General features: G+C 45.5%; 1 protein-coding gene across 1 annotated transcript in view; it reads right to left on the bottom strand.

Annotated features, from left to right (window-relative positions):
• Positions 1-295: 295 nt before the first annotated feature.
• NEIL3 (nei like DNA glycosylase 3) overlaps positions 296-13,120 on the bottom strand; it is a 243,898-nt gene continuing 231,073 nt past the window's right edge. The window contains exon 11 of the mRNA XM_078677091.1: positions 296-789. Coding sequence (XP_078533217.1) covers positions 607-789 — 183 coding nt within the window. The 3' untranslated portion in view covers positions 296-606. The remainder of the gene's footprint in view (positions 790-13,120) is intronic.

The following is a 13,120-nucleotide window of genomic DNA, read 5'->3' as shown; positions in this document are numbered from 1 at the left end:
TCGTGACAAGCCCAGCTAATCATGAGCACAGCTCTACTGTGACTCATGACTAGCTGGGCTCGTCACGAGCACAGCGGCGGCCCCCTCCCCCGCACCGTGGGAGAATTTCCCCCGCAGCGAAGGGGTTAATGAAGTCAATTACATTTCCTATGATGATACAAGCTTAAACATGTAGTTAAACTTGTACATTATACAAAGGTAAAACAAAGGATCAAAAGAGAAAATTTCCTTTTCCTACAATGTTTGCAGTGAGAAAAGAGAGAATCTTTGTTAAAAGTCTAAATAATTATTACTAGCCATATGTGATACAGCCATACAAACTTTATTTCCTATATTATATTAATGTTTATTCTTAATTTTAAAATAAATATTTTTATATTTAACTATTTTACACATCGCAAGTCTATTATTAACAGTAATATTTCGTTGACAATTCAGTTTTTTTGTGAAATAAAAAGGATTAAAAGTGAAAGATGACAACATACAGAAATATATTGTTGAAGGTTCTTCGTTTTTTTCATATTAGGTATTTAACTGAATATTTAAAAAATTGATAGTTCAAAACTAATTTAAAGCATATACCCATCACACTTTTACAGTGAAACTTTAGCAACCCGGTACAATTTTCATTCCAGGACCATTTTCTGCCCACTGAAAAAACTGACATTGCTTATCCTTTCCAAACGGACACACATAAAAGTTCTTTCCATTATTGGGACCAATTTTGAAGACAGTCCTCATGATACAACGTTTGCCATGATTGCAGAAAGGAAAGTGCTGATCAGCCCACTGTGGAAAAAAAAACATTTTTTAATTTTATTTAATTAGGCATAACTTGGACACAAAACTTCACCAAAGTATATTTTGATTTCTGAAGGGCATCAGCAAGTCTGTTAGAAAAACTTATTTAGAAGTTCAATAATGTACACATTTATTACTGAATCATCTAAACATGGATATTATGTTTAAAATCTGGGTGACTGTCAGCAGCCAAGTCTCAGAGGTGTATACCGCTGTATGGAAAAACAAGTTACTTACCTTCAGTAATGCTCTTTCTGGAGAATAGTCTAACAGAAGATTGTTCACTACAGACCACTCCTTAGATGCCTGAATGGATCCAGAAAATGTCCAGAGTGTTTCTGCGTGTCACTAAGTGGCATCATGGTACTCCATGCAAACTCTACACTGACTCGGAAGTGACGGAGCAGAAACGCATAAAAGCAACACCCCTGTGCGCTGATGTCAGCTTCTTGTCTTTACCCTTTCTGCTCTCTCAGATGCAACTTGTGAACAATTGTTGGTAACAGTGTGCTGATGTTGTTAAAAAGAGGTCACGCCACAGAACGGGTAGGTGGAATGGCAGTCAGAAATCTGCACATTAAGTATCCGCCAGAAAAAGCATTACCAAAAGGTAAATAACGTATTCTGATGGATAGTTCTAACTGCAGATGTGTCACTAAAGGAGTACCTCCGCAGGTGGAGTCTCTGTGGAGAGGGCTCAGACAAATAAGTTGCTTACCTACAGTAATGTTCTATGTTGTGGATTTCCTATCTAACTACAGATTGCTCATGGTTTGAATACCTCCAGGCACCAGACTGGATCCTGAAACGTTAACACAGCAGTGGTCCCACGTATTGGTAGGTGGCGTTGTGCAGCTCCATGCTGACTTCAATCCATTTGAAAATAAAAAACCGAGCTGCTACCCTTCTGCACTGATGTCAGGTACAAAGAAAAAAAAACATTCTGAGTACCAGTGTGCAGATCTCTACAGAGTTTTTTTAGATGGAAAATAGACTATTAAAAAGAACAGGGAAGCAAGAGGACAGTCAGGAATCTGCACTTAAGAGTATTCACCAGACAGAGTATTAGGAAAAGTAAATAACTTGTTCTTCTGACCACAGATTCACCACCTGTAAATAGATACCAAAGCAATACCTCCCAAGTTGGAAGCTCTGTGGAATGGCCACCAGTCAAAAGATCCTGCAGGACAAACAGGCAAAATGTGCTTCCACAAGTACCTGGCTGCAGTGCTTTATGAACTTGTGAATGGACACCCAAGTCAGTTTGTCTGGGGAAAAAAGTGGTGTAGGACACCTGCACTGAGAGAGCCTGAACCTGAAACACTCACACAATGATTGAAGTAATTGCAACAGGAACGTGTGTTAAACCTTTAGGAATTTCATCACAACAGGTTCATTTGAACAAGGCTTTCTGGGGTGACTGTTGGCCCGATACTCGTCGGGTAGAGTTTCCCTAAACTTTTTGCTTTTTCCACCTGGGTTTTGCTGATTCTCGTGTGTGGCCTTCTGCCTCTGAACAGTTTCTCACTGTAAATACAGTATGAAAGTGCGTGCGCACTACCTACCCATGTTGAGAAATGGTGCTGACTTGATGTTCTGAAACATGGGCCGGTCTGCCATTGCAGACCGTTGTGCGCGCACTGGCACCTATCATGATTGAACTCATGAGCAGCCTGCCATTGCAGGCAGCTGTATGAGTGCAGCGTAACTATGGTGCCCCTGACTGCGCTTGTAGCCTGCCATTGCAGGCCACTGTAGGTGCGCACTGACACTTGCATTAGCTAAACCTGTGTCCAGTTTGCTGTTGCAGACTTGGGCGGGCGCATTTGCACCCCTGGTGCTGGGGACTATGTGTCTAACCTGCCATCGCAGGTATGAGTGCTCACTAGCGCAAGTGCGCCCAAGTCATGAGAAATACCTGTGCGCGTTTTCACTACCTATGAGGTTTGCTCTTCCCATAGGGTAACATGGGGAAGTGGTTGACATTACTTCAGAATGCAATAGTGGACTGCAGTGGAGCAACCTCATAATATCTATTATCAATGGATTCGCCATTCGGAAATGGCATAGACACGCAGCATGTGGACTCGTGTAAAAAATTTGAGAAGAAGATAAAAGAGTATGGAATATCATGGAACATTTGGATGAATTTTGAGCATGGTTGAATAAACAAATACATATTTGCGAATTTCGCACGTTTTGCAGTGCGATTGTTTGAGGCAGTAACTAGCCTCACTACAGCGATGTTTATAAACCTAGTGCCAACTGGGCATGGCACTCCTTTCAATCAGCACGCATATCTTAGATGAAGAGGTTAAACTTGGAAAATGAGGAATACCAGGTGTGCATCCTGTCCCCCTTTTACAGTGAGTTTATTACAGATGCCCTACACCAGGATTGCACCCAACGGAAGAAACTGGAAATGACTAACAAAAAAACTGATAAAATGTTAAAAAACTTGAGTCTGCATGCTGAGAGCAACAACGTGGTTCATCTTTGACGGCGGTATTCACGAGCAAGGTGCTCACTGAAATTGACTATGTAAAGGACGTTTTAAATGTTCACAATCAAGTTTGTTCTGAGTGTTGCACTATTGTTTTACACTTTTACTTTGTGTGCCGGATAGGTGCGTTTAACTGAGTTGCGGTGTATTGTGGGAAATGTAGTAACTGATAGAAAATCTAAGCGTAACATCAAGCAGGTGCGAGGGCGGGAGATTCAAACAGAAGAGCCTCATTGGTCAGATAGAATGATCGGCTAAATAAGAGAGGGATTATGGGAAGGAGACTGACGGGAAGGTAAAACGGAGGAGGACAGATGATTTTTAAACAGCATATGGCAGGTATGAGCTAAGTAGAATGTGAGTGGATTAATGACTAAGTGGCAGGCATGAGCGAAGTAGAATGTTAGTGGATTAATGACCGAGGGGGAGAGGGAGAGAGGAGGTATTGTGAACTTACGTGAGAGGGAGCGAGGAGGCATTGTGAACTGATGTGGTTGCATAGAACAGAGGAGGGGGAGTTAAGATCAGAGAGAGTTTCTTGGGATTCCACTAACTTAATTACGAGCGGAGACAGGGTGCTTGCAGATTGAAACGCAAAGGATGAAAGTTTAAACACAAATGACATGCTGTTTGATTTGTGGGAAGTAAGAAGGTTCTTTGGAAACCATGAGCACCGAACGGGGTGAGGGGTTGCGCTTAAAAAAGTGACACTTTAGAAATAAGGACGGCTTTATCAAGAGGGAAGTAAGGACAAGGAAAGTTAGTATGGCAATTCAGTTACACATGCAATTACCGCGCTAGGCGTGCTAGAGTGTAAAAAGATGTAATTGTTGCATAACAAAGTTACTATTGGGTTGTAATGGGTAATTTTGTACGGAAGACATAAACAGCATTTGTGATTGTGATTATTTATTCTGTTGACAGTGACCCCCGAAGAAGGGCGTTGAGCCCGAAATGCATTGGGTACTCCTTTTAAATAAACGCTGCTTGATATGAATTTATGCTTCAGCCCTGTTTATTCAAGAAGTCTGGATAGACGCAGAGTGAGCAGTAAAAACTCGGAAATGGCATAGACACGCAGCATGTGGACTCGTGTAAAAAATTTGAGAAGAAGATAAAAGAGTATGGAATATCATGGAACATTTGGATGAATTTTGAGCATGGTTGAATAAACAAATACATATTTGCGAATTTCGCACGTTTTGCAGTGCGATTGTTTGAGGCAGTAACTAGCCTCACTACAGCGATGTTTATAAACCTAGTGCCAACTGGGCATGGCACTCCTTTCAATCAGCACGCATATCTTAGATGAAGAGGTTAAACTTGGAAAATGAGGAATACCAGGTGTGCATCCTGTCCCCCTTTTACAGTGAGTTTATTACAGATGCCCTACACCAGGATTGCACCCAACGGAAGAAACTGGAAATGACTAACAAAAAAACTGATAAAATGTTAAAAAACTTGAGTCTGCATGCTGAGAGCAACAACGTGGTTCATCTTTGACGGCGGTATTCACGAGCAAGGTGCTCACTGAAATTGACTATGTAAAGGACGTTTTAAATGTTCACAATCAAGTTTGTTCTGAGTGTTGCACTATTGTTTTACACTTTTACTTTGTGTGCCGGATAGGTGCGTTTAACTGAGTTGCGGTGTATTGTGGGAAATGTAGTAACTGATAGAAAATCTAAGCGTAACATCAAGCAGGTGCGAGGGCGGGAGATTCAAACAGAAGAGCCTCATTGGTCAGATAGAATGATCGGCTAAATAAGAGAGGGATTATGGGAAGGAGACTGACGGGAAGGTAAAACGGAGGAGGACAGATGATTTTTAAACAGCATATGGCAGGTATGAGCTAAGTAGAATGTGAGTGGATTAATGACTAAGTGGCAGGCATGAGCGAAGTAGAATGTTAGTGGATTAATGACCGAGGGGGAGAGGGAGAGAGGAGGTATTGTGAACTTACGTGAGAGGGAGCGAGGAGGCATTGTGAACTGATGTGGTTGCATAGAACAGAGGAGGGGGAGTTAAGATCAGAGAGAGTTTCTTGGGATTCCACTAACTTAATTACGAGCGGAGACAGGGTGCTTGCAGATTGAAACGCAAAGGATGAAAGTTTAAACACAAATGACATGCTGTTTGATTTGTGGGAAGTAAGAAGGTTCTTTGGAAACCATGAGCACCGAACGGGGTGAGGGGTTGCGCTTAAAAAAGTGACACTTTAGAAATAAGGACGGCTTTATCAAGAGGGAAGTAAGGACAAGGAAAGTTAGTATGGCAATTCAGTTACACATGCAATTACCGCGCTAGGCGTGCTAGAGTGTAAAAAGATGTAATTGTTGCATAACAAAGTTACTATTGGGTTGTAATGGGTAATTTTGTACGGAAGACATAAACAGCATTTGTGATTGTGATTATTTATTCTGTTGACAGTGACCCCCGAAGAAGGGCGTTGAGCCCGAAATGCATTGGGTACTCCTTTTAAATAAACGCTGCTTGATATGAATTTATGCTTCAGCCCTGTTTATTCAAGAAGTCTGGATAGACGCAGAGTGAGCAGTAAAAACTCGGAAATGGCATAGACACGCAGCATGTGGACTCGTGTAAAAAATTTGAGAAGAAGATAAAAGAGTATGGAATATCATGGAACATTTGGATGAATTTTGAGCATGGTTGAATAAACAAATACATATTTGCGAATTTCGCACGTTTTGCAGTGCGATTGTTTGAGGCAGTAACTAGCCTCACTACAGCGATGCGCTTGTAGCCTGCCATTGCAGGCCACTGTAGGTGCGCACTGACACTTGCATTAGCTAAACCTGTGTCCAGTTTGCTGTTGCAGACTTGGGCGGGCGCATTTGCACCCCTGGTGCTGGGGACTATGTGTCTAACCTGCCATCGCAGGTATGAGTGCTCACTAGCGCAAGTGCGCCCAAGTCATGAGAAATACCTGTGCGCGTTTTCACTACCTATGAGGTTTGCTCTTCCCATAGGGTAACATGGGGAAGTGGTTGACATTACTTCAGAATGCAATAGTGGACTGCAGTGGAGCAACCTCATAATATCTATTATCAATGGATTCGCCATGCCAAACCCTTTCCATTAGTAAAGAGGGTTTTAGCATAACTTAATTAGAAATGCCACTGATAAGACTATGGACATTTCTATGCTCTAGGAGTCTCGGGTGACGTGGTGCCTAGCTCCGGTGGACACCCAGGGTCGGGGGAGCACATCTGTGCATTCGCCAAGTGACAGCCATAAACCATGGGCATCCCACAACAATGACCTCTGCTATTTGAGGGCCTGATGGGATAGATTGGAGACAGAGAATTTTTGACACTTAGCCTCTAGGGGCCAGTTCATGGCCCCACTAAAGATTAAGATCTGCATTCCATGACTCCATAGCAGACAGTCTTCCAATTTAGGGGAGACATCTGTAGTTCAAAGGAAAACCCCATAAACCACCACTAACTGCAAAGACACACAACAGTATAACTACTGATGCCATCCTTCAGCAAAGGGTGATATACGCTTGCGGGGACGCTGGACCAGGGTACCCATATCACATGGTGCACATTGCCCGAGGACTCTGTTGTGCACATGGAGGATAACTCACATGAAGGTGACCCCGTGCCATTTCTGATAAGTGGCTGGCCTGGGCCAAAGACCTGCTGAAGTGTGCCCTCCAAGGGTCAATCTCTGGGCCTCCGGTTCTCTCCGTGAGTGACCTTCACCATCTACCTGTGACATCTGGAGAGTGGTGCCCTCTCAAGTGTCCACATCGGCCACTGAATCTCAACTGTCAGCGCGGTGTGAGCGTGGAAATAAGACTTGTGCCTAGAGATCAGATTGTCTAGTGCAGAGCTCAGAAATCTTGCCTGCATCTAAGGCATGTGGTTCCAGTATCGCAGGGATCGGAACACTCATAAGCGTTTAGTTGGTGGTGAGCGGATTCCCTGGTTACAAGAACCCGCGTGGCCCGTTTCATAGATCATGCCACATCTCTCTCGTGCGACACACCAACTGCATGCTCATTGCGTGCAGTGTCCGATTCATAGGGTTTGACCCTCGGAGGTGGGGGTGTACCCACAGTAGTGCCTCATTCTACTTCATGTGGCTATACTGAATGTGCACCTATGTGTGTGACTGGACTGGTCTGGTGCAACCTGTATCAACGTGCATCGTACATTGTGCCTCATTTCCAGGGAGGTATGAAATTGCAATTCTTTGTGTGTGTGACCAGACTTGCCTGGTGCAACCCCTCTCAACATGCACTAGTCATTGTGCCTCGTTTCCCAGGAGGTACAGAATTTGCAACTCTTCAGGTTTGGGACCTGAAGTGTGGGGTGAAACCCATGCCAAGGCGCACCAGATGCTGTGCCTGGATTGGCTGGGCACGACCCTAATCAACGTGCACTGGATGCGGTGCCTCCTCCTACCAAGAGGCTTCCCCGTGTTACCCCCCATTCATCCGTTGTTCCCCTTTGACCCTCATCGTGGTGGACCACCTACCCTCTCCACACCTGGCTTCTCCTGAAGATATATTTGCGCCAGGTAGTAGCGAGAGAGATCGACTGTGTGGAAGGAATGCTTCCAAGACAGTTTGGAAGCAGGTCAAGAGACTGTGTGACTCTATTGGGTTAGGAGACCTGTCGGTGAACTTCCCAGGTGGCTGCTAAACTCCCCTTGCTTACGTCTACCTCCTAATTAAAACATGCTACATATTCCCTCCTGCTTCCAGTGTGACTTCGGCCGCGTGCAGCCTAGTATCCGGGAGGAGGGGTTGGTTACATCTTCCATCCCGGGGTATAAAAGACTGGGATCAAGAAGTCTGCAGGGTGTTATCCATTGACTTGCTCGGTACCAGTAGCACCACATTAGGGTGCTGAATGCTTATGTGTGCAAGAGTGTTCCGCATGGACTGCGCTGATACCTGTTGTATCGTGTAGTGGTGCGGAGTGTGTGTGAGTGTGAGCGATAGTCTGCGGACAGCCTGTGTTTCACGACACTGGCCAGCGGCACTGCCTTATACGCTGTTTTTGTGTGAACAGCATAATACACTTGACATTGGGATTACATTGGGTGGCTCCGGCCCACAGTGCTGCTAAAGTGTTCTAATTTTGTGTACGTACACATTTTTTTATATCTACATGACCCGGGCGTACCTTAAAACTGTGTGGTATTGTATTATCAGAGTTACTAGGGTGGGCTTGGGGTGGACAGTGTGTCACACCACATAAGGGTGCTTTCTCTCTGGGGGATTAGATTAGGAATTGTCCACAGTGTGCATACTATTGATATCATAACAATACCAGTGGGCCCAGTACAGTTAGTAATATTTCCAAAAGTGTTTTATGACCCAAAAAATATGCTATTCATGTTATGACTGCATATGTGTGCCGAATATAAACATAATTTACATGCATCCTGTGTTCAGTCTCTTTTGCGACGCTCAGTGTATTTATCACAAGTGACTACTGTGCCCTTGCTTTACACATTGCCTTTGAATAATAAGCCTGACTGCTCAATGTCAAGCTATCCAAGGGTGAGCACAGGTTATTGTAATCACCCACAATTGACGCGAGCAGTAGGTTCTACCTGGCTGGGGGCATCCCTTCAGTCAACCAGAAAGTGCAGGTTCCAACTGCAGCAAACACTGAAAAACCAAAAGGGGGGACAGATAACATTTAATGGTGTCCACTGCAAGACCTTGCTGGGCCAAAAATAAAACAAATAAGACATCTTGGTATAGATTGTGAGGGCCTGGTGTAGAACCCTGCAGCTGTGACAGAAGAACCTCCTGAAGAATAAGTCTGATCGGAGGATAGATGCTCATGCCCAGAAGTTTGGGGTATAACACTCTCCTTGTCTAATCTAGCACAACTAGGATGTCTTGAGTCCGCATGTTCCTCATCTTCAGAACATAGTGCAAGAGAGGGAGTGAAAGAGAGGTAGGGACAGAAAGGCTTTTAGGAGTCCAGTGATCCACTCTAGCTGGAATGAGTCTCTCAGAGAATGTCAGTTGTCCTCATCAAACTGGGGGGCATAATCATCCCTTGTGCAAAGTTTGGGCCCTACAGTGTGGTAAGGTCAATCTGTCAGAATCGGAAGGATTGCCTGTTGATTGCACTCTGCTGGAGCCGGGCATGGACTTGGTTGAGGTTGTCATAGATTCCACTCGGGAGTCAGACAGCAGAAAAGGCTGCATACTCCTTTGGTGTTGGCTTCAGTGCAAATGGATCCGGCGCAAAGGATGGCACCGGAACTGAAGATAGCAACGGACTCAATACTCGACTCAATGCAGTTTCAGTGGGCATAACCGGGAGTCTTGCTGGCAGATCAAAAGGCAGAACTTTTGTGCAACATCTTTAATTTCTGTTTTTCTTTGGTGCAGTCCCTCTCTTTGTTAATAAATAGAAGAATTGTGGGTTTTCGTCACTCACACATCTCTTCTGAATCAGATCAACGAGGCAGGGCGCAGGTACTTCTTTTAGCAACTCTTCTCTTGGAAACATAGTTCTATCATTTGCATTTCAACAACATTAACTGTTTAGATTCAGGCCTCCCCGGTTCTGAGGCTACAGACAGCGAAGGAATCAGGGACAAACCTGCATGCCTCAGCCCCCACTACCTTACGAAGAAAGCCAAACCTTACATTTCACCTGATTTAATCAGTGAGTGGGCACATTTCTGCAAAAGATTACATTTTCAAACTTGTCTCTATTGGTGTCCCGGTCACTTCATCTGGAATGATCTTCTTTTGGATTTTCAGCATGCTAACTTACTATCTACAGGGTCTGACACACTATTCTCAGAAGTCCAGCTCCTAAAAACCCTTCAGTGAGGAGAAAATTCTGTATAAATGTGCTCAGTAGGATATTAATTACAAAAGACAATACTTGCAGCTCACTGTCACCAACAAAGATAGAAAAACGCCACAGAAAAAAACCTTTCCTGTTTTAAAAAGTTTAAGATCATTAGATAAAAGGTTCTAAACAGCTTATTGCCAAACATCAAGAAGAATATTCTAAAGCGACCAAGATGGGGGTCTTACAACAGTGGGATACAAGTTACACAACCCACTGAACATTCTTATAAATGTGTTCGTTCAAAATGCAAAGATGTCCTTGGACTACCAATCACAGTCCTGTGCATACTATAAAACTCCACCTCTATGCCATAACCAGTCAAGCAAAACATGAAGACCACCACATTTCCCACTTGTAAAACACACATCCTGCACCTGTGGTGGAACTGGATGGAAACATCCCTGCAGCATGTAAAACAATCCAGGTCCTGAACAAAAAAGTAATATGCAGTAAGCTCACCAACAGGCTGAAAGGGAGGAGAACCATGAACTTCTGGTGAGAAGGGACGTCTCGACAGTTGGGAAGCTGGGCCATGTTTTCACCAGTGAAAGGAATATCAAATCCTAGTTGGACATCATGATCTTGCGTTAAGAGACACTTAACTGGAACTGCCGGGGAGACTATAGAGTGAACACTCATATAATGTCTAAATAATGCTCCCTGGCCAGAAAGAAGTCTTGTCCTAGTAGCAGTTAGCTTTGCACTCTTCTCAGTTAAAAGTTAATACATTTCTTTGTGTTTTCTTCAGCAAGACGTACACTGGAGACAGGCTATAAAGTCAAAAGAACTGCAGCATTACCTCGCTGTGAATGGTACATAGTCATGTTTGATCAGTTGGTTCTTCTGTGTCTTTTTACCCCTGACAGTTGAAAGGCCCTTAGACACAACTTGGTCCAAGATCTATAATCATATTAACTCTCACAAAGACTGGGGTTGGGTTTTGTGCTGTTTGATGACATAGATCTGACTGACCTCTCTGTGGAGAATCAGGCGGATGCCATCCACACTTGGCTTTCCGCGGCTTGTGATCTGGCCGCCCCTCTTAAAAAGATTCGATCGGCCCGTCCTCACGACGCCCATAGGTGGTTTTCCGATGACCTCAGATCTCTGAAGCTTGAGCTCAGACGGTCGGAACGTCGTTGGCGCCGCACTTATTGCCCCACTCTCCGCCTGAAATATAGGGCCCTGCTCAATATTTACAAATCCGCTATTTTAACAGCCAAATCCAAATACTTCTCGGACCGCGTTGCCTTTTCGGCTAACAAAACTCGCGAGATCTTTTCTCTGGTCTGTAGCCTGGCCACTTCTGACCGTGCTGGTCTTTCCCCTGCTCCTTCGCAATCCCTCTGTCACTCCTTGAACACCTATTTCATCAATAAAATAACCATCATTAAGGCCAACATCCCGATTGTTCCTCCCCCTGATATACCGGACCATCCCCCCCTTTCTTCCCCCGTTTTTGATCACTTCACACCCATCTCACCTGAGCTTTTTCTTGGCCTCCTTGCTAAGGTCAAGTCCGGATCACCGGCGGATTGCGCACCAGCGCGCATCCTCAGAACCTTATTCACTAGTTGTCCCACCCCCCCCCTAACCTTCCTCAACTCCTGTCTGGCTCTGGGTTCTGTCCCCTCTTTTTTCAAGTCTGCCATCGTGCTTCCCATCCTGAAGAAAGCTGGCCTGGATCCCTCCCTTCCATCGAACTTTAGGCCGATCTCCCTCCTCCCCTATCTAGGGAAGATTCTCGAGAGCCATGTAACATCTTGCCTCTCTTCCTACATCGAGGGGAATAACATCTTGGCCTCCCATCAGGCCGGCTTTCGACCGGGCCACTCCACTGAGGGCGTGGTCCTTGCGGTCCTTGACGAACTGAAGGGCAAGGCCGATGGTAACCTTCCTCAGGCCTTAGTCCTTTTGGATCTGTCCGCTGCGTTTGACACGGTCGATCATACTATTCTTCTTGACCGTGTCAGCGCAGCGGGCATTCAGGGCGTTGCCCTCTCTTGGATCGCGTCCTTTCTGCAGGGACGCTCGCAGGCAGTCCACCTCTCCTCTTTCTCGGCCCCTCCCCTCCCGGTCACGTGTGGGGTACCCCAAGGTTCCTCTCTTTCCCCCCTCCTCTTTAACCTCTATATCCGCCCCCTCATTTCCTCTCTTCTTGAGCTGGGGGTCTCAGTGTATAATTACGCTGATGACCTCCAGCTCGTCTTTGATCTATCCTCTCCCACTCACTCTCTTCCCAAGCTCAGGTCAACTCTTGTCTTTATTTCTCAGTGGATGAGCTTCAATCATTTGAAGCTCAACCCTGACAAGACAGAGCTTGTCCTCACTGGTGGCCCCTCTAACCCCTGGTCCTCGGCCCACTGGCCCCTTTCTTTTGGTCCTCCACCTTCCCCGGTTCCCTCTGTCCGGACTCTGGGCATCAAGGTCAGCAATGACCTCTCGATGCATGCGCACATTAGTTCTGTCGTATCCTCTTGTTTTCTCTCCCTCCGCCTCATCCGTAAGATCTCCCGTTTTTTTTCTGTTGATGCCCTTAAAGTTATCATCACTGCCCTTATCACATCCCGCCTGGATTATGGTAATGGCCTGTATGTAGGCATTCCTGCCTACGAGACCAGTCGTCTCCAGGCCATCCAGAACCAGGCGGCCCGTCTTGTCCTTCGTTTACCTAAGTTCTCTCACATCACTCCCGCCCTAAAAACCCTTCACTGGCTCCCCGTTCAGTTCAGGTCCCAGTTCAAACTTGCCTGCCTGGCCTTTCGGGCGCAGGCCCGGTCCGCTCCTCTCTTCATCAATTCTCTGATCTCCTCCCATGCCCCTCCTCGCTCCCTCCGATCTTCCTCCCTCTCTCTTCTTCACGTTCCCCGCTTCCGTAAGTCCCGCACAGGGGGCACCCGCTTCTCTGTGCGTGCTCCACAAATCTGGAACTCTCTTCCCCTCTCTATCC

This window comes from Lissotriton helveticus, chromosome 2_1 (assembly GCF_964261635.1).
Source record: "Lissotriton helveticus chromosome 2_1, aLisHel1.1, whole genome shotgun sequence".
In the NCBI taxonomy this organism is placed as follows: domain Eukaryota; kingdom Metazoa; phylum Chordata; class Amphibia; order Caudata; family Salamandridae; genus Lissotriton; species Lissotriton helveticus.
This window is presented reverse-complemented; position numbering and strand designations above follow the sequence as displayed.